Source organism: Prionailurus bengalensis, chromosome B1, assembly GCF_016509475.1.
Source record: "Prionailurus bengalensis isolate Pbe53 chromosome B1, Fcat_Pben_1.1_paternal_pri, whole genome shotgun sequence".
NCBI lineage: Eukaryota > Metazoa > Chordata > Mammalia > Carnivora > Felidae > Prionailurus > Prionailurus bengalensis.
This window is the reverse complement of record NC_057344.1, coordinates 205916704-205941133: the sequence shown is the minus strand read 5'-3', so window position 1 is coordinate 205941133 and position 24430 is coordinate 205916704. Positions and strand designations below refer to the sequence as shown.

The following is a 24430-nucleotide window of genomic DNA, read 5'->3' as shown; positions in this document are numbered from 1 at the left end:
CTCCTTCCGCCGCCACAGTCTGGTGGGCGGACGCGATTGGAGCAGGCGCGTCGGCCCGCCCGGGCGCGCCCCGCCCCCGCCGGAGAGCGCGACGTCACTACCCGGCGTGCCGCGCGCGGCGCTTCCCCCACCCGCTAATGTTTTGCCCGATTCAAGATGGCGGTGCAGGAGTCAGCTGCTCAGCTTTCCATGACCCTGAAGGTGCAGGAGTACCCGACCCTCAAGGTGGGGTCTGCGGGCCGGGGTAGCGGCCGCGCTTGGCCGGGGCCCGCGGGCCGCAGGGGCTCCGAGGAGAGGGAGGTGGGGCAGGGTGGGGGCCGGGGCGCGGCCTGGGGCACCGGGCGGGGTCTGGGGGTCTGCGCGTCCGGGCTTCCGAGGTCTCGGGGTCTGCGGAGCTGGTCTTCCGGGCTCCCCGGGGCCTGGGGGTCTGCAGGGCCGGCCTCCTCGGGGTCTGGGGGTGGTCTGCGGGGCTGGGCTCCCCCGGGTGTGGGGGTCTGCAGGGCCGGCCTCCCCCGGGTCTGGGGACCCGCGAGACCGGCCTCCCGGGCTCCCTAGGGCCGGTGGGGTCTGGGGTCCTGCAGGCCCGGCGGGTGTGGCGTGTGGCCGCCCATGCCCCTGCCCGGCCTTAGAGGACTTCGTGGCAGGGCGTGGAGCGCGTCTGTCTGGCGCCCCGCTTCGCCCTCTGGAGTCCGATTGTGGCCCCTTCATCCTAAAGAAAAAAACACACACAAAAAAAAACCCCACAAAAAAACCGTGAACTGCCCCAGTGACATTTCCGGCGGTAGGCAGGCAGGCTGGTGACTTTGAGGGCCGGGGTGGAGGCCGGCGTTTCCAGGGTGTGGGGTCGCGGGCGCAAGAGTGCCCGATGTGGCTCGCGGTGGGTGTCCAGCTGTCCTCCCGGAAGCTTAACGTCAGAGGGTGTTGGTATGTTGGCTTCCAGTCACTAATTAGGAGCCTACAGGGAGAGACCTAACGACCTAATGGGAACCCATCTTGTGGGGCGTCACCAAACCTGAAATACAGCCCTTGCCACTCGGTTGCCGGTTGTGTGACCTTGGATGGCCACTTAGCCAAGTCGCCTTCCTTGAGGCTGAAGCCCGCGTCTCTCGTAGGAGGGGCTGCACTGGCTCCTTACCTAGTTCGCAGAGGAGTTGATGAGAACAAAGCATCGGGAAACAAGTTCCTTAGGAGACGAAAGGCCGCAACATTCCCAGGAGAACTGTGGCTAGGCATTTGTGATTCCAAATTCCTTTCCCGAGAGGCCGGGTAGCTTTTTCCTCCTTGTGGCAGAGCCCAGCGTCCCCATCCACCTCAGTGGTGACAGGTGGCGGCGATGGGTGCGGTGAGCGCTGAGCCCGGGGAGGGGGGCGGGGGGCTGGGGTTTGAATACTGCCCCGCCTTGCTCCTCACTTTTTACTGAGAGACCACTCTGAGATCGTTGACTCCTGTCAGACAGAGGCGTGATCGCAGCAGCGTCGCCTTGGGTGAATTGAGGGACCCCGTAATGCTTGGAGTGGTGCCGGCACTCTTTGGAAGGTACATGGGATAGCTGTCGCAACTCGTCAGAGCGTCACTGTCCTCACCAGAAAGCAGAAGTGAGGCTTTGTTGCTTTTCTTTAACTGGCTGTGGAGCGGTGGTGTTTCTCGGCGCCTTGTCTGATCCAGGAGGACAGGAGAGCGCTGTTGACATGAACCAGCTGCCTGTTCGCCAGGCCCTTTCGAGATTAGGTGCTGGGTGGTGGTATCTCCAACTCCTTGAAGGCCCTGTGGCTCACTCACATCGTGCCACCTGAGGCCCCGACCAGGCATCATTTGGGTTGATGTTTATCTCCCTCCACCTTCTCCCTCCACCAAAAAAAAAAAAAAAAAGGCTTTATTTGGGGAGCTGTTGATTGCTGGCCTGTTGTCTCAGTCCACCACCAGGCCTGTCGTGGGGCTGACAGAATTGTGGCAGAGTTCATCGTTTGTGGTGCTGGCTGGTGAGTGTGGGCAACATCAGGCAGGAAGGGATTTCCCTTTCGAGTTCTTTCTGTTGTTTCCCAGCTGTGAATGTGATTTGATTTCTAGAATTATTAAATAGTCTTTGATTAAAAATAGTCCTGCAGGTATTCATACAGGTGAAGAAATATTGTAGTGTCATTTCGAGTGAGCTCGCCAGATTGAAAAGAGTTTTACTTCTGCTTTAGAAGGATTTTTTTCGGGTGCGCTTGCGGGGCTCGGTCAATTAAGCCATGAGGCTCGGGCATGACCTCATGGTTTGTGAGTTTGAGCCCCCATGGGGCTCTGTGCTGGCAGCGCAGAACCTGCTTGGGATTCCCTCTCTCCCTGTCTCTGCCCCACCCATGTTTTTTCTTTCTCTCAAAATAAATAAACTTAAAAAAAAAGGATTTTTCAAATGTTTTTGAGAGCACGCACACGCATGCAAAAGAGAGCATGTGGGCAAGCGAGAGGGGGAGGGGCAGAGAGAGAGAGAGAGAGAGAGAGAGAGAGAGAGAATCCCAAGCAGGATTCTGCGCTGACAGCACAGAGTCCCACACCTGGCTCGGTCTCACCAGCCACGAGATCACGACCTGAGCTGAAATCCAGAGTCGGACACGTAACCGACTGAGCCACCCGGGCACCCAGCTTTTAGAAAGCTTTAAACATTTTTTTTTTTTTAATTTTTTTTTTAACGTTTATTTATTTTTGAGACAGAGAGAGACAGAGCATGAATGGGGGAGGGTCAGAGAGAGGGAGACACAGAATCCGAAACAGGCCCCAGGCTCCAAGCCGTCAGCACAGAGCCCGACGCGGGGCTCGAACCCACAGACCGCGAGATCATGACCTGAGCCGAAGTCAGACGCTTAACCGACCGAGCCACCCAGGCGCCCCTAAACATTTTTTTTAAACGTTTATTTATTATTGAGAAACCGAGAGAGACAGAGCATGAGCGGGGGAGGGACAGAGAGAGGAGGAGACACAGAATCCGAAGCAGGCTCCAGGCTCCAAGCTGTGAGCACAGAGCCCAACGTGGGACTTGAACCCACGAACTGCGAGATCGTGACCTGAGCTGAAGTTGGATGCTTAACTGACTGAGCCGCCCAGGCGCCCCTAGAAAGCTTTTAGATGAATTTTTGCGATCAGAGAAGCTATTTCCACCATATCCTCTCACAGATTTAGGTCACCTATGACAAATTTTCTGTTGACACATGTGTCCCTGTTGAGAGTTAACATTTTTTTCTAGAAGTTTTCGGGAGTGATTCCTAGTGCACGATGAGGAAGTTTCACCGGGAAGCTAGGGACCCTCGCCTTAGGAACGCACGCTAATACAGAATTCTACAGAATTCCACAGAACGTTGGAAGGCCTGACGCTTAGGAGCTGTGCCGGTCACAGATGCAGGTGCCGCGGGCGGGAGGGACACCGAATCCACATCAGGGCGAGGGGAGTGAGGGCTGAGGGGCTGGTGTCCTGAGAGGCCGGTGCTCGCTTCTCCTGTTCAAGGGTGCGTTGTGCAGCAGGGTGGTGGGAGCAGGGCCGAGCCCCCATTGCTGTCCCGACGGCCGTTCCTCCTCACACGTGATGGGACAGGGGTCTTCGCGATTCAGAACATCGGCCAATCGGGGCAGGTTCCTCACAGCCTCGGGGCCGGGAGGGGGCTCGTGGGCCCTGGTGGGCACCGCTCTCATCCGCTGGCGAAGCGGGACGAGAATGCTGCCCGCACGTGCCCACCCGGGCACCCGCTCCTTTGGGAGCCCTCCGGTGTGCGGCGGGCGACGTGGCCCGCACAGGCGCGTTCGGGCTGGGCGACTGCGTGGCGGGGGCCCGGCAGCGCCTCTAGCTTCTGCCCACCAGATGCCAGCGGCATGCCCGCAGGATGCCTCCAGATATTGCCAGACGTCCCGGGGGGGGGGGGGGGGCAGAAGCGCCCCGGTGAGAGCCACCGGCCGGGAGTTTGCTCTGCGGAACCTGTTTTTATGTTCTGACCACAGCAGGGAGAGGGGGGGGGTCGGTGGGACACGAGCCCTGTGTCCTGGGCCTGGTCGAGGCTTTTCCTGTCAGCGCCCTGAACCAGAGGCCCTGCTGTAATTACATTTTAAAAAGCGTTCTCTCATAAGAGTACCTTATGTTTATTTTCCAAGTCATTCTGATCATCCTGTTAATATTTTGGCGTATTCTATTTTTTTTTTTCCCTCAGAGAGCTGAACTACGATAATTTTTTAGAGACCTTTACCGCTACCCAAGTTAGGCGGGGTTTTCATCACAGCCCAGGAGAAGGGGTCTAGAATCGGTCCTTGGGAGACCTGGCTCCGGACCCTGATTCCTCATCTGGAGTCTCGCCCGGGACCTTGTCCGGGCCCTCCCAGCCGGAGGAGGGAGGTTCAGTGCCCCCTCCCAGCTGGCCCCTCTCCCTAACTCGTGACAGGCTGGGGCCTGGGGCAGTGCTCCCAGCGGGGTCTGTGGGCCTACCTCCTGGGTCCCGGCGTCCTCTACGGCAGTGTTTCAGCGTCCCGGGCTTGTGCCAGCGCGAGGCCCAGAGTTCCAGCTTTCGGTGAACTTTCCCAGACTCAGCTGGGGATTTAGGGACTGCGGGTTCTCAAGTTTGAGGAAGGGTGGTCGGCAGGAGCGTTTGGTCTTAAGGGACAGATATCCTGATTGTGCTGAGCCCTAGAGAGTGGCAGTCGGCTGGGTCTTTACTTCCTTTCCCTTGAGATCGTTTGGTTGACCGAGTGAGCCCTTCCCTCCCCCAGAAGGTGGTTGTATTACTTGAATCCGGCCTGGGGCCTGGTTCCCTTCCTCTGGTGGGACCTCCAGAGCCTTCCGGAGTCCCATCTGCTCTTCCCTGCAAGAGCCCCGTGTTGCCTTCGCCTTCCAGAACCCCCCAGAGCTAGAGCGTGGTCGAAATCCTCCCGGCCTTCCGCTCTGGTCTCTGCACCGCTGCTCAGATCCTTGACCACAGACGAGACACCTGGGGGCACAGGTCGATGTGCCCGCTCTGCTCATGATGCTTGGAAGCAGCCTCGTGCTGGGAGAGGAAGGGCTGTGGCAGCTGGAGGCATGGGAAGCCCGGCGCCAGGCAGGCGGCAGCCAGAGGTCCCGGGCGTGAGGTCCGAAGGCGGGGCTTGCTGGTACCGCCCCCCCCCCCTCGGAGCCCCCCCGCGAGGCACCCCAGGGTAGAGGTGCCAGCTCCTTCGGCCCGCACTCCTTGCTGCTCCCGGAGAACTCTGTCCCCATCCTGGTGCCACCGGGCTTGGCGGGAGGGAGCTGTTAAACAAGTAGGTGCCAGCCTTTCAGATCCCGGAACCGCGCGTGGAGTCAGGCGAGCGCGGGGCAGTGGGGGGGCGACGGCCCTCGGGGGGCAGCCGGCGCACGCGCACTTGGGGGAAAAGCTCCGCGGGCCGTGTTGGAGCCTAGGCGGACCCTGGCACCATTGGCATCCAGTCCCAGCGGAGCCGTAGGGCCCAGGATGTCCCCGGAGCCTCCCGGAGCTTGGGACAGCGGGGCCCCGAGGGCCCAGACCTCCCCACGGACCGCGTGTGCGGCTCGGCAGGAGTGGGGAGCAAGCTGGGAAGACCCCCGAGCACGAGAGGAAGCAGGAGGCCGGCCGGTGTGTGCAGCGCGGCACCCCCTTGGGGCTTTGGATGAGTGGGGCCGCTTGGTGCTGGCCTAATCAGGGCAGGGCACGGTCTCCAGAGGTAGCTGCTGCTTTTCATGGCTGTGCGCTGGTTTAGTCTTTACACTTGGGGGCCACTCTTGAAAGCTTTCTGAGGAAACCGATTTGTTGGCTGTTTGGATAACAACTAAGTAATAGTACCTAAGTGTTGTTAAGTAGTTTGACACCTGAAGTGTGGCCGAATGTGGCTGAGGGAGGAACACGCCCAGCCGTGCAGATGGCCTCGCTGACGGTCCCCTCCTCGTTGCCCCCCCCGCCCCCCCGCCCCGCTTCCCGCACGTTCCTCCCACACGACGTTGCCTCCCTCCCCTCGTGGTCGGCTCGCCCTTCCTGGCCCGTGGCTCCCGCACGCTCGTCTCGTCCCTCCTGCCTCTGTTTCCCCTTTTCACTGGCTCGCTCCACCAGCGCGCACACGGCTCTGGCCGCCCCGTGCCCTCCAGCTGCTGCTTCCTCTCTCTGCCCCCTCCTCCCGCGTGTCTGTTGGGTCTGAGTCAGAAGGGCCCCTAGGTCACAGTCCCCTCGCCTTCGGTATAAGTGCCAGCCGCCAGGCGGTTGCCTCCTCCTCTCGGCCCCCGGGGCGCCATATCTCTCGCTTCCTCTCATGGTGTGTCTTCTGCAGATGCCTTTGCTCTTCCCTTGGCATCCTCCGGCCCGGGGTGGCCGCGGCAGCCGCCAGCCCTGGGGAGGTCTCTGTGCCGCGGCCTGCCACTCCCGCCTGGCCTCCCCTGGACTCCCGCCTGCTGGGTCTCTCCGTACATCTGGGCAAGGCCTGGAGGACACGGCCCGCAAAACCATGCCCTGCCCTGCTCCTTGGCCCCCGGCCGGCCCATCCCGTGTGGAGCCCGCGCTCTCCTGCCGCTTGTTCAGGGTCCCTTCAAAACCTGGGGGTGTTCCTGACGCCTGTGTTTCCCACGATCCTTGTGATCCCCTGCTGTTCTGCCCTGGCCGTGGGACCGCGGCCGCCGTGTCGCGGGCAGCACAGAGAGGGAGAGGAGGGGAGGAGGTGCCAGCTCCCTCCATGGGGCCTCCCAGAAGTGCTGTTCAGCATTTGTGCTTAAGCTCGGAGGCCAGGGCTTGGGCTTGGCTGTATCTAGCTTCAAAGGGACCTTAAAAAAAAACATCCTGGCTGTGGGCTTGTTGCTGCCCTGGGCCTGAATGAAATTGGGGTTTGTGGCTCCTGCTGTGATCTGTCCCTTCCTCTGTTTTGCTTTCTTTATGGCTTTAATCACAGCCTGACGGAACTACCTCTGTCTGCTTGCTTTTGTCGGAGGCCCCGTTAGAAGCCATGCTGCCCGCCGGCGCTCTGGCCGGGCCTCCCGTGGTCCTGATGGTGTCTCCCAGGGAGCACCCACTGATGGCCCCTCCTCCCTGCACAGGGTCCTGTCGGGCCCCCAGGACTCCACCCTGGCCAGGTTCCTCCCCAGCTCACAGCTGCCCCCTCCTCCCGGCTGTGACCATGCGCCGTCTCGGTGATCGTGTGTGATCTCATGCGCTCCGAGGACGCTCCGTGCGTACCAGTCGCTGCCAAAAGGTCATCTCCCCCACCCCGGAGCCCAGGGTCCAGGGTCACCTGGATCTCTGTGCCGTAGCTCAGCATGAGTAGATCTGAGCTTCTTAACTTGTCTGCCTCCTCCCCGTCTTCCCGGTCTTAGGCTAGGGCCGTGACCCCTCTGTCCTCACAGCTTAACGTCTGTGTGTCGTCCTGTAGCTCCCCAGCGTCTCAGAATCTCCCGCCTTCCTCCTGCCACCGTGGCCGCAGCCCCCATGTGTCTGTGGGTTGGGGTGGCCTCCTCACCGGTCCCTGCTCTGCCCGAGCCCGGCACAGCTACCACAAGGCTGCCCCAGACAGCACCGTCTCCGTTCTCCGTGGGTCCGGAGTGGGTTTGGGCCCTGACCCTTGCCTCTGCCCCCACCTCCTCTTCCTCACCCACCTCTGCTCCCCTGGGCATTTGCCGCGGCGGCCTCCCTGCCGCTAGAGGATGTGCTGGTGGCTCCTCAGAGCCTCTGTACCTGTTTACTTTGCCCGGAACCCTCTTCCTCCAGGGGGTCATCTGTCTTACTCCCTCACGGTCTCAGATCTTTGCTTAGGGATCTCCCTCAAGGTGGGATCACCTTATTTAAACTGGGAGCCTCATCATCTCCCTCTCTGTTTTTCTTCTTCGCCATTACTGTCATCTGAGACATTCTGTATCTTGCTTCTGTCTGTTTCTGACCCCTGGGATTGTAAACTTTGTGGAGGGCAGAGAAGAAATAATTCATTTAACAAGTGAACCATTAGGGGCACCTGGGTGGCTCAGTCACTTAAGCATCCGGCTTTGGCTCGGGTCATGGTTTCGTGGTTCATGAGTTTGAGCCCCGTGTCACATGGAGCTTGAATCCCTCTTCAGGATTCACTGTCTCTTCCTCTCTCTGCCCCTTGTGGGACGGTCTCTCTCTCTCCCTCCCTCCCTCCCTCCCCCTCTCCCTTCCCCTGTCCCTCCCTCCCTCTCTCTCTGTCTCCTTCCCTCCCTCTCCCACCCTCTCTCTGCCCCCACGGGATGCTCTCTCTCTTTCCCCCTCTCTCTGCCCCTCGCTCACTTGCGCTGTCTCAAAAATAAACAGGGGCCCCTGGGTGGCTCAGTCGGTTAAGCATCTGACTTCGGCTCAGGTCATGGTATCACGGCTCGTGGGTTCGAGTCCCACGTTGGGCTCTGTGCTCATGGCTCAGAGTCTGGAGCCTGTTTCGGATGCTGTGTGTGTCTGTCTGCTCTTCCCCCACTCGTGCTCCTTGTCAAAAATAAATAAACAGGGGCGCCTGGGTGGCGCAGTCAGTTAAGCGTCCAACTTCAGCCGGGTCACGATCTCGCGGTCCAGGAGTTCGAGCCCCACGTCAGGCTCTGGGCTGATGGCTCAGAGCCTGGAGCCTGTTTCCGATTCTGTGTCTCCCACTCTCTCTGCCCCTCCCCGGTTCATGCTCTGTCTCTCTCTGTCCCAAAAAATAAATAAACGTTGAAAAAAAAAATTTTAAAAATAAATAAACATTATAAACATTTTTTAAAAAGATAAGTAAGACGTTAAAAAATTTTTTTTTTTTTTTTTTAATTTTTTTTTCAACGTTTATTTATTTTTTGGGGGGACAGAGAGAGACAGAGCATGAACGGGGGAGGGGCAGAGAGAGGGGGAGACACAGAATCGGAAACAGGCTCCAGGCTCTGAGCCATTAGCCCAGAGCCTGACGCGGGGCTCGAACTCACGGACCGCGAGATCGTGACCTGGCTGAAGTCGGACGCTTAACCGACTGCGCCACCCAGGCGCCCCAAAAAAATGTTTTTAAATAAAAACAAACAAAAAAGGAAATGAACTGTTAAATATTATTTTGGCATTTCTGTCCAAAGAAGTAAAAACTGAAACTCGAGTAAATGTAACTTCGAATGGATGAGACGTGTTTATGTACTCAGAAAACACAAGCAAACTAACTGGAAAATTACTACTCCAGTTAATGAGAATGTTTCGCACAGTAACGGGCCCACGAAAAATACCCCCGAATCAGTCACTTTTCTGTGTCAGCAGTACCCCGTTAAAGCACCTCGTGGAGAAGCGCCTCGTGGGAACGTTGTTCAGGGTGACAAAACGGCAACGGAGATACAGCCTCACAGTGAGCTTTGCCGGTGGTGGACGCTGAGGAGACGCCACGTGGTTTCTCAGGAAAGGCCTAGAGGACGACCTTGGCGACGGCAGGGAACGTCGTGTCTGTCGGAAGGACGCTGACGGCCGAAGATGCCCCCGATCGCATACTTCTCGCTTGTAATCGGAGGCGCCCGTCGGGCCGGGCCCGCCCGACGCCGAGGCACGTGCGGGCCTCGTGCAGAGCTGCTGCCGGGGACCAGTGGCAGCTCACCAGCCGGGACGCCCGCGCTGCTGGAGCCACCGACGCGAGCGGACGGCGGGGCCTGCCGGCGGTCGGGGTCGCCTTGGGTCGGCGAGCCCGTCCCGAGGGCCCCGGGCGCTCGACCACGTGGAGTGCGGCCCCGGTGCTCCCACCGCGGTGGTGCTGCTCGGCTGCGCCGTGCGCGCTGGCTGACTCGGGCCGACTCGATCTGGAGCTCGCGCCGCTTTCCGCGTACCTCCCTTTCTAAAACGGGCCAGCGCGGGAAGAGATCTCTGCGAGTGCCCAGCGGGCGGCAGGTGAGACGGTCGCGCACCCGGAGGAGAGGTCATGGGGGCGCTGGCTGTGCTCTTCCCCCTTCCCCGCGATGGCCCCCGGAAGCTGACGGCAAACGTCTTTTTTCAAGAAACCCACTGGAAACCGGACGAGCCTCCCCCGGGGTGTGTGCTGCGCTCGGGAGGTCAGCCCAGGGAAGCAGGGAGCTGCTGTGATTGGGGAGGCGTCTCATGCCACACGCAGGAACGTGAGACAGAGATCTCTGGGATGTAGAGAGATGTCTCCCGCCATTCAGGGCTCAGTCGAACACTTTAGAAGATGTCACTAGCTTTGGAATAAATACGTCGAGACCCCTCGTGAGGTTTCTTCATTGTGAAAGATAAGTCCTGTGCCGTTGGGGAAATACTTCCTTCCTGTGCTGGTAAAAATGGCTGCAGACATTATGATGACAAACTAAAGTGCGTTTCTTTGTCAGCAAATACTGCCAGCAATCCCAGAGCAAACACCGGAGAAGGTTTGAACAAACACACACTCAGGCAGATGACATGGTGTAGGAGGATCGCTATAGAGCTGGAGGAAAGTACAGATGTTTTCCACAAAACTTAACTTACGGTGTTTGCCAGATTCTGTTTCAATCATGAAAACAGGAAGGATTACTTTTTATGAGTCACTGAAGGGGAAAAATGTACTGGAGGAAGTATAATTTAACATCAGCTAACTAAACAAATCCTGTGATCTTAGAAGTTGTCATGCAACATATTAGCAAGGAAAGATGGAGTACATTTGATTAATACAAATTTAAATCCTGGGGATACCCAGATAAAAATAGAACCAGAATTTAAAAGCAAATAACAATTTTATTTGGGTGCTGGGTGGCTCGGTTGGTTGAGCATCCGACTTCGGCTCAGGTCTTGATCTCGCGGTTCGTGGGTTTGAGCCCTGCGTTGGGGTCTGTGCTGACAGCTCAGAGCCCGGAGCCTGCTTCCGATTGTGTCTCCCTCTCCGCCCCTCCCCCCCCCTCAAAAAATGAATAAACACTAAATAAAAAAGCTTAAAAAAATAAAAGCAAATAACAATTTTTTAAAAATTTACCAAATATAAACCATAAAGAACTGATTCACGTTGATGAGAAAGATCCAAAACCTCTTTTTCCTGTTGAATGTTGGGCAAGGAGCACAAAGGGAAAATGTATCAGGTTGAACCATGTAAAATTGCTATTTTGTAGGTTAAAAAACGATGGCTGAACAGGCTATGATATGAAAAGAGGTTAAAAAAAAAAAACAAACGAAAAACTTTCCATACAGAAAAAAGCCCAGGATCAGATGGCTTCACTAGTGAATTCTAGTAAATGTTTAAAAAAGAATTAACACTGATCCTTAAACTCTTTCTAAAAAAATAAAAACGAACTTTTCCCAACTCATTCTGTGAGGTCAGTATTACCCTGATAGCAAAATCAGACATAGATATCCAAGAAAACTGTAAACCAGTATTTCTTATGAATGAATATAGGTGTTAAAATCCACAACCACATGCTAGCAAACTATATTTGACAACATACAAAAAGGTTTGTGTACCATGACTAAATGGCATTTACCCCAGGAATGCAAGGTTGGTTCAACATGCAAAAATCAACGTAACATACCACGTTAATAGATAAAGGGCACAAGCCATGTGATCATCTCCATAGACACAGGGGAAAAAGCACATGACAGAATCCAACACTTTTTCATGATAAAAAACCCTCCATTTATAGGAAAAGGAGAGAACTTCCTCAACTTAATGAAGAGCATCTATGCAAAAACCACAGCTAATGTCATGCTTAGTGGTAAAACACTGAAAACTTTCCCCCTAAGACAGAGGTAAGGATGTCCATTCTGGCCACTTCCCATTCAAATTTGTCCTGGAGGTTGTAAGCAGGGCAGTTGGGCAAGAAAAAGAAATAACAGGCATTCACATTGGAAAGGAAGAAACAAAACTTTGTTTGCAGATGAAATGATCTCGTATACGAAAAGTCATGAGGAATGCACATACATACCCACACGACTCTATAGAACTGATAAACTAGAGCGAGAGCCGGGTTGCAGGACACAAGATAAGTATACAAAGACAAGTTATACTTCTGCACCCTGGAAACGAACAATCAAAAAGGGATGGAAAAAATTTTTATAAGAGCATGAAAGACAATAAAGTACTTAGGAATAAGACTTCACCGTTAAGATAGCAGTAGATTCATCTACAGATTCGACCCAATCCGTATCAAATATCAAAATACTAGCTGGCTCTTTTGCAGAAATTGAGAAGCCAATCCAAAAATTCATATGGAAATGCAAGGAATCCAGAATAGCCAAGACAGTTAATTATCTGAGTCCACTCATGCTGCTATAACAAGAGATCATAGACTGGAGTGGCTTAAACAACAGACATTTATTTCTTACAGTTCTGGAGGCTGGGAGGTCTCAGATCAAGGTGCCAATACATTCAGGTTCCCGGTGACCCTCTTTGGTTTGCAGGTGGTTGTCTTGTCACTGTGCTCACATGAGAGAAGATGCATGCTGGTCTTTTCCTTTCATGAGGACATTGATCTCATTATAGAGGCCTCACACTTCTGACCTCGTCTAAAGCTAATTATGTCTAAAGGCCCCAACGCCAAATACCATCACATTGGGGATTAGGGCTTCAACAAAGGAATTGGGTGGAGACCCAAACGTTCAGCCAATAATGATCTTGAAAAAGAACAAAGTTGTAGGGCTCACACTTCCTGGTTTCAAAACTTAGTACAAATTACACTTAAAAAAAAATTTGTTTTTGATGTTTATTTCTGAGAGAGAGGGAGCAAGTGTGAGTGGGGGAGGGGCAGAGAGAGCGGGAGACGCAGGATCCAAAGCAGGCTGCGGGCTCTAAGCTGAACTCACGAACCACGAGACCATGACCTGAGCTGAAGTTGGACGCTTGACTGACTGAGCCACCCAGGTGCCCCCAAATTACACTTCTTGCTTATTGGCTAAATGGCTAAAAATAGATTCGTGGGCTACAACTGAAAGCCCAGACATAAGTCCAGACATAATTCTCAATAAGGGTGCCAAGAGGGCTCCATAGGGAAGGGAGAGGGTTTTCAACAAATGGTTCTAAGACAGCTGGAGATCCACTTGCAAAGGAATGAAGTTGAATTCTTCCTTCACACCATATGCAAGCACTAACTCCAAATGGATCAGAAAGCTAAATGTAAGAGTAAGAACATCTAAAGCACAAGAAACCAAAACAGAATTCTTGGTTGTTGAAGGTTGGACTTCAAAAGTGAAAGGCTTGGGGCGTCTGGGTGACTCAGTCGGTTGAGCATCCAACTTCAGCTCAGGTCATAATCTCACAGTCCAGAAGTTTGAGCCCCATGTTGGGCTCTGTGCTGACAGCTCAGAGCCTGGAGCCTGCTTCCGATTCTGTGTCTCCCTCTATCTCTGCCCCTGCCCCACTTGTGCTCTCTCTCTCTTTCTCTCAAAAATAAACATTAAAAAGATTTTTTTTAAGTGAAAAGCTTGTGCCTCCAAGGACAGAATGATGAGAAATGTTTTCATATCACATCTAATAAGAATCTAGTAGTGGGGCGCCTGGGTGGCTCAGTCGGTTAAGCGTCCGACTTCGGCTCAGGTCATGATCTCACGGTCCGTGAGTTCGAGCCCCGCGTCGGGCTCTGTGCTGACCGCTCAGGGCCTGGAGCCTGTTTCAGATTCTGTGTCTCCCTCTCTCTCTGATCCTCCCCTGTTCATGCTCTGTCTGTCTCTGTCTCAAAAATAAATGTTAAAAAAAAAAATTAAAAAAAAAAAAGAATCTAGTAGTATCCAGAATCTACAAAGAACTCTTATAGTTCAATAACATAAAGACAACCCAGTTTTAAAATGAACAAATTATTTGAATAGACTTCTCGAGAGAAGATATACAAATGGCTAATAAGTATGTGAGAAAACGCTCTATATTATTAGTCATTAATGAAATACAAATTGAAAACCACAGTGAGATGCCACTTGATGCACACTGAAACGACTGTAATTGGCAAGATGGAAGGTAGCAAGTGTTGGATGATGATGTGAACGAACTGGAACTCTTCACGGACTTCTGGGGACCATAAAAGACACTTTGGAAAGCAGTCTGGCAGTTCTTTAAAAAGTTAAACATAGAGTTACCAGCAATTCCACTCCTAGATATCGCCCCCGAAGAAATGAAGAGATGTCCACACAAAAACCTGTATAGGAATCTTTGTAGCCATATTATCCATAATAGCCAAAATGTGGAAGCCATCGAGATGTCCATCAACTTATGAGTGTGTAAAAAATGTGGTAAACTCGTGTGGTGGAATACTATTCAGCCATAAAAAGGATCGAAGTACTTACATCATGGTGTGGAGCCTTGGGAACATGCTAAATAAAGGAAAAAAGCCAGGGGTGCCTGGGTGGCCCAGTCGGTTAAGCGTCCGACTTCAGCTCAGGTCATGATCTCACGGTCCGTGAGTTCGAGCCCCGTGTCGGGCTCTGTGCTGACAGCTCCGAGCCTGGAGCCTGCATCGGATTCTGTGTCTCTCCCTCTCTCTGCCCCTACCCTGCTCATGCTCTGTCTCTCTCTGTCTCAAAAATAAATAAAAACATTAAAAAAAAGAAAAAGCCAGACAAAAGGCCATAGAACGTATGATTCCATTTATGTGACGTATCTAGGGCGGGCAGATCCGTGTAGGTAGGAAGCTGGCTACTGGTGCTTGGTCGCCTCGCTAAGGGGAGGACTTCAGTAGGTAAGGGATTTCTCTCTGGCTTGGTGAGATGTTCTGGAAGTGTTTGTGGTGATAGTTGTACAACCTTGCGATAACATTAAAAGCTAAGTTGTACACTGTCAGAGGGTGAGTTTTATGATATCTGAGTTGTATTTCAACTTAGAATTGGGAAGTTAACGGCAGCCTGTCAGCATTTTGTACAGCCCATCTCAACAGACGATTAGGGAGCCCTCCTGCACGGCACCACCAGGCTCGGGCCGGTGCCGGTGGCCCGTGGGTCCGCGTACGTGTGCTGGTCGGCCTTTCGGATGGACCCACAGAATTAGAACGGCCGGGTCAAAGGTTCGGCACGGTTTGGGTGGCGACTGTCAAGTCCCCCCGCCGTCCATCTGCACTCCCCGCCAGCCGCGAATGGGGTCCGAGTTTCCCCAGGCCTCACCCCGGGTTTTCCGTGGTGGCACAATCCAGCGCAGCCGCCCTGAGCCCCGCGTGGCAGTGAGTGCTTGCAGGGCTGCTGGTCCAAATACGTGCTCTAAGTGTGAAATAGAACGTACACTCACTCGTAAAGATTTAGCACAAAGAGAAAAGGTAATGCAAAATGTCTGTAAATATTTGGGGGGTGTTGGATTAAGTAAGATCCACTAAAAATCCGTTCAATCCCGCTCTTTTCAGCAGGTGACCGGGTGGGCTCTGTCTAGCAGTCTGGGTGGGCTACTAGAAAACTTAAAATTGCAGGCGGGTGTGACTCAGAGTTGGCGTTGGGCGGCCCCGCTCTGTGGCTTTCTCCTTGCCATTTGTCTTTTGTCTGTCTACTTACTCTGTTTCTGAGAGGTGTTTTAAAAAGAAAAAAGCCTTGCTCTGGTGTTTCTTCCCACGGCCATCCAATTCACAGTGATTACTAATACTGTGGGCGTATCCTCACCCCTTACTCTGTTTTCTGTCTCCTGTGCTTTTGTGTGTCTTCTGTTTCCTTTTTGTAAATTGATAAGGTTTTCTTTGTTCCATTTAATTTCCTCTTGTGGTTTGGCAGGCTCACAACCACACCCCAGTCGTGACAGATCAAAAAAAGTCTCCAGACACTGTTGCCGAGTGGGGGGGGGAGGGGGTAGTCGACCTGGTGGAGAAGCGCCCCTCCCACTGGTCCCGGTGTCAGAACATCACCTTCTGGGTCTCGCTTGTCCCTCACCTGTGTCTGAGCTTCAGTGTGCTGCACCCCACATCAGCGGGCACCAGGTTGCCATCCCCGTGGGTGGGCGTCCAAGTTGGTTCTGGTCTCGGGCTTAAGAATAAAACTACTATGAGCGTTTGTGCACAACTGTCGTTGTGAATACTGTGTGTTCGTTTCTCTTGGGATTGCAGTTGCTGAGCGACACGCGTGTGTTTAGTCGTACTAAACAGCCAGACTGTCTTCCCAGGTGCCAGCGATGGCATCCAGGTGTCCTCAGCCTGGCCAGCAGGTGGTGTGAAGTCTTAGGGCTCTCCAGAGAGACAGAGCCAGTAAGGGAGGGAGAAACCGAGAGGGGAGGTGAAGAGAGATTGAGACTGACCGGAAGGAATTGGCTCGTGGGATTACGGAGGCCGAGGTCTGCAGGAGCCCCTGGAGAGCAGACGGAGCAGCCAGGGTCAGAAAATCGAAAGCGCCTGGGGGCCCGGAAGAGCTGACGTCCTGGCTCTGCTGTTGAGTGGGGAGAGTCCCTCCTCCCAGCCTCTAACTCCCTCCAGGTCTGGGTGGATTGGAGGAGGCCCACCCCTGCTGGGGAGTCCGCCTGCTCTACTCAGCCCGTCACCCAAATGCTGATGGCCATTCATACCGAGAGCCGTGTCTCCCCCAGTGTCTGCGCACCTCGTAGCCCAGTCAGGTCGGCAACACATAAAATTAACCCTCCTAGGGGCGCCTGGGTGACTCAGTCAGTTGTGCATCCGGTTGAGTGTCTGGTTCTTGACTTCAGCTCACATCATGATCTCACGGTTGTGAGTTCAAGCCCCGCGTGGAGCTCTGCCCTGGTGGCACAGAGCCTGCTTGGGGTTCACTCTCTCTGCTCCTCCCCTGCATGTGTGCACGTGCTCTCTCTCTCTCTCTCTCTCTCTCTCTCTGTCTCAAAATAAATATTTTTAAAAATGGGATTGTCTTGGTCTTGAGTCATAAGAGTTCTAAGTATGTTCTAGGTACAGGTCCTTTGTCAGATTTCCATATGGTAAATGTTCTCTCCTTTCTTGCCATAGTTGTCTTTATTCTTAAGTTGTCTTTCAAAGAGCAGAATTTTGTTCTGATAAGGTGTAATTGATCAATTTTTCTTTTATAGTTAGTGCATTCTATATCCCTTTAGGAAACTTTGCTTGTCTTAGGGTTATGAAGATTTTCTTCTATGTGCCCATCTAGAAGTTCTGTAGTTGTAGCTTTTCTGTTTGGGTCCCTGAGTCCATGATCTTCTAAGGGGGGGTTTATGGACCACCTGAGGTATAGACTGAAGCCTTCCCCCTCCCATGTCACTGTCTAGATGGTCCTCTCCGCCCTGGATTGCTTGTCTCCTTGGACAGAACACGATGAGGGTCCATTTCGGGGTTCTCCACACTCCGCCGGTCCCTGTGTTGCTGCACAAAGGCCACACTGGCTTGATCGCTAGAGCTTCACGGTTAAGTCTTGAAATCAGATACCATTGTCATGTAACATCAGTAGCGGGAATATCGTTTTCGTTGTGGTGAAACGTTATGCGAACCAGCCATCTCCGGCCTTTTTAAGCGTGCGGCAGGCGTCCAGACCTTTTCGCCTTGCGCAACTGGAACTATGTCCCCGTTTGTCTCAGTCAATCCAAAGTGCTGTGGACCGCGTGCTTATAAGCCCCAGGAAGGTATTCTCCAAGCTCTAGAGGCGAGGGCGTTGGGCCGGTGTGGTTCTGGTGAGGGCCTCCTCCGGGTTGCCGATGGCCACCGTCCGTCTGCATTGCGTGTGGTGAAGAGTGAATGGTCCCTGTTGTAAGGACGCTGATTCCCGTCTTCAGGACCCCACCCGGGTAACCCAGTCACCTCCCAGAGCTCCCGTCTCCATACGCCGTCCCAGTGGGGGTGGCATTTCAATGCACAAACTGTGGGGGACACGTTCAGTCCCGGTTGCACATTAAACAGCTCCCCCTGCCCCCCAGCCCCTGGCAGCCGCTCTTCTGTGTTGTGCTTCTGATCACACGGCTCCTCTGTCTCATGTAGGAAGAATCACACGGCTTAGTCTTTCTGTGCCTGGCTATGCCACTTGGCACAGTGTCCTGCAAGGTCACCCGTGTCACACCAGTTGTCAGGACTTCCTGTCGTCGGGTGGACCACGTTTTCTTACCTGCGCGTCTGTCGACGGACTCTGGGTTCTTGTTCGTTTTAGCTGATGTGAACGCTTCTGCTGTGAACGTGGGGTGCACACACCTCTTGGAGACCCTGCTCTCCGTTCTTCTGGGCTCACACCTGGGCCAGACGTGGGCTTACTGGATGGCAGGGGGAGGCGGGCGTGGGCTTACTGGATGGCAGGGGGAGGCAAGCGTGGGCCTACTGGGTCGCAGGGGGAGGCGGGCGTGGGCTTACTGGGTCGCAGGGGGAGGCGGGTGTGGGCTTACTGGATGGCAGGGGGAGGCAGGCGTGGGCTTACTGGGTCGCAGGGGGAGGCGGGCGTGGGCTTACTGGATGGCAGGGGGAGGCGGGCGTGGGCTTACTGGATGGCAGGGGGAGGCAGGCGTGGGCTTGCTGGGTCTCAGGGGGAGGCAGGCGTGGGCTTACTGGGTCGCAGGGGGAGGTGGGCGTGGGCTTACTGGATGGCAGGGGGAGGCGGGCGTGGGCTTACTGGATGGCAGGGGGAGGCGGGCGTGGGCTTGCTGGGTCGCAGGGGGAGGCAGGCGTGGGCTTACTGGGTCGCAGGGGGAGGTGGGCGTGGGCTTACTGGATGGCAGGGGGAGGCGGGCGTGGGCTTACTGGGTGGCAGGGGGAGGCGGGTGTGGGCTTACTGGGTCGCAGGGGGAGGCGGGCGCGGGCTTACTGGATGGCAGGGGGAGGCAAGCGTGGGCTTACTGGATGGCAGGGGGAGGCGGGCGTGGGCTTACTGGGTGGCAGGGGGAGGCGGGTGTGGGCTTACTGGATGGCAGGGGGAGGCGGGCGTGGGCTTACTGGATGGCAGGGGGAGGCGGGCGTGGGCTTACTGGATGGCAGGGGGAGGCGGGCGTGGGCTTACTGGATGGCAGGGGGAGGCGGGCGTGGGCTTCCTGGATGGCAGGGGGAGGCGGGCGTGGGCTTACTGGGTCGCAGGGGGAGGCGGGCGTGGGCTTACTGGATGGCAGGGGGAGGTGGGCGTGGGCTTACTGGATGGCAGGGGGAGGCAAGAGTGGGCTTACTGGGTCGCAGGGGGAGGCGGGCGTGGGCTTACTGGGTCGCAGGGGGAGGCGGGCGTGGGCTTACTGGATGGCAGGCGGAGGCAGGCGTGGGCTTGCTGGGTCACAGGGGGCGGCGGGCGTGGGCTTACTGGATGGCAGGGGGAGGCAGGCGTGGGCTTGCTGGGTCACAGGGGGCGGCAGGTGTGGGCTTACTGGGTCGCAGGGGGAGGCGGGCGTGGGCTTACCGGATCACAGGGGCTCCCTGTTTGATTTGGGGGGGACCTGCCACATTGTTTTCCATGGCGGCTGCACCAGCTTATGTCCCCACCGACAGCGCGGGCTCCCAGTTTCCCCACACCCTCGCCAGGCCCGTGGACCCGCTTTTCTGAGGGCCGTCTCCCCCGGGGTGTGACGTGGGGTCTCCTGGTTCCGCTCTGCATTTCCCTGAGGCTCGGTGGCGCCGAGCACCTTTCCGTTCGCGGGTCGGCCACGGCGCCCTCTTTGGAGAAATGTCTGCTCCAGCCCTTTTCCTTGGGTGCTTTCAGCCTGGTGTGGCCCCATTTGTCTACTCTGTTTTGTTGCCTATACGTTTACGAGTATGTTTTTAGTGTCTGCCTCTCATTTTGGGATTCTTTCAAAATCTCTGAAACTTATCGTCCCCATATCCACGTTACTTAGGCCATGGATTTTCTTTTTCCTTTTAAACTAACTGCCTGTTTTTTTTCCCCTCTTGGTTTGATTGTATTTTTTACTCGTTTCTTTCCTCTCAGCTCTTTCTTGTATCTTGCTGTTTCTTCTCATTCGTGTGGTTATTCTTGCTTCGTGGAGGACTCTCTGAGTCGTTTCCCTCCCAGAGAAGGCTGTGGGTGCTCAACTTGGCAGTGTCTCCGTGTTTGGAAGTGTCTTGATTTTGCCCTCCTTTTTGAATGATGGTTGCTTGGTTCAGAATCTTCAGCATTTCTGAAATTCCATTCCTTCATTTGGCAAGAGGCCTTTTGGAAGGAGCCTGTGAAGGAGCCGTTGGTGACGGAGCGGCAGGGGGCAGCTGGGGAAAGGCAGGGACCCCAGGCTGCGGGCCCTGCGGGCAGAGGCTGAGGAGCTTCCCGGGGTCAGCTGCCCTGTGTCCTCGGGCCGGAAGTTGGCCCAGGAGGCGGCGCCGTGCTCTGGGAGCTCCTGCTGCGTGTTTGCGGAGGGGCGGTGGCGGGCGCTCACATCCCTGGCCTTGGTCCCACGCCGACCTCCGGGTGCGGCCCAGGCTGGCGGGGGGCTTGGGCAGATGGGGGTGTGGGCAGCAGAAGGTGAGGCCCCCACAGGGGCCGGAGCCCGGAGGGCAGGAGGCCAGTCCTCGGGTGGGAGGAGTGGCGCAGGAGGCACGCGGCAGGGCCATCCGGAGGTCCGAGCCAGGAGCGGCGGCCGAGGGGCGGGCTCGGGTCGGGTCACACGGCGGGCAGGAGAGGAGCACGGCCGGGCTCGGCGCCACCAGCAGTGCTGTCACGTGGTTTTGTTAGCCGCACCAAGAAGCGCATCAGGTCGTCGAGAGAGAGAGAGAGAGAGAGAGAGAGAGAGAGTAATTCACTTCGTAACCTCACAACATGCGTTGTCAGGCCTGGATGTTGATGACGCACCGAAGGTGAACGTCAGGGCATTGCCGGCTTCCTTTTTGGATACAAGTTACAAGTGGAGGGCTCAAGCCTGTGGCACCTGCTTGGGACCCTCCTCTTGTGTCCCCTTTGGCCCCGTGGGACGAGCCTCGGGCCGGGTGTCCCGAGCGGAAGGCGGGATGCTGAGACACGTCACTCCTGTGAGTCCCGTGCTGTCACCCGCCGAGCGCGGGTATGTCGACCACGCAGAGTCTTGCTGGCACTTAGGAGCACGACCGTGTCCAGCGTGGGTGACAGAGCACAGTGGTGCTCACCTGCCTTACAGCCGCGTGGAGCGGGGACGCTACCGTCACCTGGCGCGTGCTCGGACTGACTGTGTGCGGACGTGTGACTTTTTCTCTTTTCCTTTTGACCGCGTTTATTGAAGTGTAGTTTTAACGTCTGAATCGGAGAGTAAAACTTTGAAGCTTTTGTTATTGTGCGTCACGGGATTTGTCTCGGTACGTTTTGCAGTAATCCTGTTTATTGTGTCTTACGAAAGTGCCGGCCGGGTCAGGTTAGACACACACCTGTCCTCACACGGTCGGTTTGCGGGGCCGCTGGGGTGGGTGGAGGCTCTGAGAACAGCCCGGGATTCTGAAAGGGAGTCTGCTCGTGGCAGCATCCCACCGGCACCCGGCTTCGGCGCCTCCTCTGAGGTTGACCGGAGTCGAGCGAGCGCGAGCACCCAGGTCTCTGTGCTGCGCTTTGTTACTCTCTTGCGAGGTACGCGTGACAGAACTGAGGCCCGGCGCAGGGTGTCCCTTCCCCTGGGTGCGGGGACAGGTGCGTGTCTGCGGCCGGCCGTCTGCCTGCAGCTTCCCCCTCGTCCACGCCCGTCAGGGACCGTGAGATCAGGACAGACCTGGTTGGCCGTCGACCTCACGCAGCTGAAGAGGCGCAGGTGCCGTGGGTGGTCGCGTGTCACCCCACGTTGGGGACGGCCCTGCTCTGTTTCCTCTCAGAGACTCTCGTGTCTTGCTCGTGCCGGACCCAGCGTGGAGGCTGCAGGGGACGAGATCTCCCCGTGTGGCGCCCGTGGCTTGTCCAGTGGTGTTGCGCCTCTTGGGCCAATAAGACCCAAGGTGTGGACAGGAGTGTTTGCCCACTGCCACTGTGTGCCCAACAGAGGCGAGGTGGGAGTGGCAGCCGGGACAGGACGGCGGTGGCCTCGCCGGGTCCCGGGGAAGAGTCCTGTTGCCGTGGCCCTCCTTGGCCGGGTCCGGCCCTTCTGGTTTAGGCTGTCACCTTGGCGTCTCCGCCCCTGGGAATCCCGGCTCCCCCCCACCAAGCGCGGTGCCCCTTGGGAGCGGATCCTTCCCCGTGGTCGGCACCACTGTAGGGAAGGCGTGCGCTTGGCGCGGCTTGTCACAGACTTCTGCAGTGACTGCTGGCCCTCGGTGGGTGGGAAGTGCTGGGCCCGCAGCCGGGAGGAGGGCTGGGAGGGGTGTTCTCTCTGGAAGGACACGCCATCCTTGGTGGGTATTAGGGGAAGGCGGTTCACGTAGTAAACGCGTGCGCTCACGATTTCCCGTAGGTGCTGGCGCGCCCTCCCCCTCGTCCTGCGTGACCCCCCTCTGTTACGTCCCCGCTGCCCCCACCGGGCCCATCATGGGCCCTCTGCAGCCCCCAGCACTACGCGTTTTTGGTCGTTTCCTTAACTGTTTGTCATTCTGGATGAACTTGGGGATTACTTCGTCACAATGTACCCGTAAACGCTCTCCAGAAAGAGTGCAGCTGCGCTACCTCTGTGGATTTGGGGACACGACACACCCTCACATTAGTGTCCTCGTCCAGGAACACGAATGGTCCTCGGTTCACACAGGCCCTTTGTGGGTAGTAGACGTGTGTTTAGACCCCTGGAAGCCTAGGACTTCTGCCTGACGAAGTACCAGGAAGGAGGTCTGGGGTCCCGCGCGTAGGACGGCGGGCGCTCACACGCCAGCTGCCTCTCTTCCCTAGGTGCCCTATGAAACGCTGAATAAACGCTTCCGGGCTGCTCAGAAAAACATTGACCGAGAGACGAGCCACGTCACCATGGTGGTGGCCGAGCTGGAGAAGACGTTGAGCGGCTGCCCCGCCGTGGACTCTGTGGTCAGCCTTCTGGATGGCGTGGTGGAGAAGCTCAGCGTCCTCAAGAGGAAGGTGAGTGTTGCTTCCGGACCGTCCCGTCTGCCCCCCGGTGCTCGGGCTGCGGCGTGGGTCCGTGGCCCCGGCCTCACCGTGTGCCCGGGCTGTCCCAAAAAGGGGCCGTCTTCTGTGGGATCGGGGCCACGGCAGAGGCCAGGCAGCCCTGAGGTGGGGAGGTGGGCTTTCAGGGCCAGAGTGCGGGAGGGGCGAGCCACTCCACGCCGTGTGTGCCCTGCGCCCTCTGTGGGAATGGCAGGCCGGCTTCCAGTTCCACGCTCCCCTTCCTGTGAGGCCGGGTCGTCCTGGCACCAGAGTGTCCCAGGTGCAGATGGGGAGACAGATGACTCCTTACTTCCAGAATCTCACCTCAGAACTTTGTGTCGGGTTTCTCACGAAGCTGGGAGAGCTAGGAAGGGTGTACACTACGCCCAGCGAGAACAACCTGGAAAATACCAGAAGCTATTGTAAAACATCTCGCTGAACGTGTCAAAGGGCTCACGAGACAAAGTTTATCGCCAGAATCGGAGGGCAGGGGACAAGAGGAGAGAAGGGCGGGACCCCCTGCCGCCCTGGGGACTGCATCACACAGGTGAGCCCTCTGAGGGCCTTGCTGGCCGGGGCCCGCTAGCCCTGCTTGTCAGGTGAGGGTGCCCCAGGGGCAGACATCGCGGCCGGTTTCGGGACAGCCAGGTGAGCCACGACCCCTCCTCTTCAACTTGGTGCCAGCGGTCCCCACCGGTGGTACCTCCAGGCGCCAGGCGGACCGCAGCGCTTCTCGGGCGGGGGACAGCTTCCGTCAGGGCGTCACATCTGTCGAGTAAGATGACCAGACACACGGGACGTGTGGCCGAGGCACGGCAGAAACGGTGGACGCCGCGCGGTCTTCGGGGGGTACGGCATGGAGGCTGTCGGGCCTGGCCCGACTCCGCCGCGTCTGAAGAACAGACAGCTGAGACCATCCGTGGGGGACACAGGGGACGGGAAGTGTACAGTGTGAGTGGGTTTAAAGCGAACCAAACAGAACTTCGAGAGATTAAAAGTATAATAACTGAGACGAAAGACGCAAGTGTTTGCTCGTAACAGACTTTTCAACATTTAACAGTCAGACCAAGCTAAAGAGAGAATTTGTGAACTGGAAGGTAGGTGTGAAGAAATTATCTAGAATGCAGCACAGAGAGCAGGAGAACGCGAAAATGCATAAGAGGGTAGGAGGCCTGGGAGAATAGAGCAAAGACTTTGACCGAAGCCAAGGGACGGTGCAGGGGGAATGGCTGAGATTTTCAGAACTGTGGGAGTCGCCAGGTCAGAGCCCTAAATGGGACAAATAAAAATAGACCTACCTAGGATTTCACATTGTGAAACTGAAAAGAGAGAAAAATCTGAAAAGCGGCAGGAGGAAGAAAACCACTTCCAAAGGGTTAGCAGCTACCCTGGCAGCAGGCGGAAGCCGCAGAGGAGCGGACCGTGCCCGACGAGCGCCAGCCGGCTGTGACACCGGCGCCACGATCGGTGGTGCTCGAGAGTCGGCTGCCGTCGCGGACGGCGCCGGCACGTAACACTTCTGGGGAGCCGCACAAAGTGTCACGAGAGGTAGTCGTGACATAACAGGTGGTTTACTTAACCGGGAGGCGAGTTCAAAACTACGCGTCTGGCAGCACAGCAGCAGAGCACGTTGGGCAAAAAGTCGCGTCGCGGAAGAGCAGGTGGGGGCCGCAGAGCCATGGGTGTTGACTTGCCTTCTCGGGAATGACGGGAATGACGATGCAGCCGCA

At 56.2% G+C, this 24430-nt stretch overlaps 1 protein-coding gene across 3 annotated transcripts in view; it reads left to right on the top strand.

Annotated features, from left to right (window-relative positions):
• Positions 1-24430, top strand: part of MAEA (macrophage erythroblast attacher, E3 ubiquitin ligase) — a 38652-nt gene continuing 14222 nt past the window's right edge. Inside the window, exons 1-2 of one of the 3 annotated variants that reach the window (XM_043573199.1) lie at positions 1-225; positions 22491-22673. In XM_043573199.1, the coding sequence (XP_043429134.1) occupies positions 157-225; positions 22491-22673 (252 nt within the window). In that variant the 5' untranslated portion in view covers positions 1-156. The remainder of the gene's footprint in view (positions 226-22490; positions 22674-24430) is intronic. The other 2 variants (XM_043573198.1, XM_043573200.1) reach the window with 2 other exon arrangements.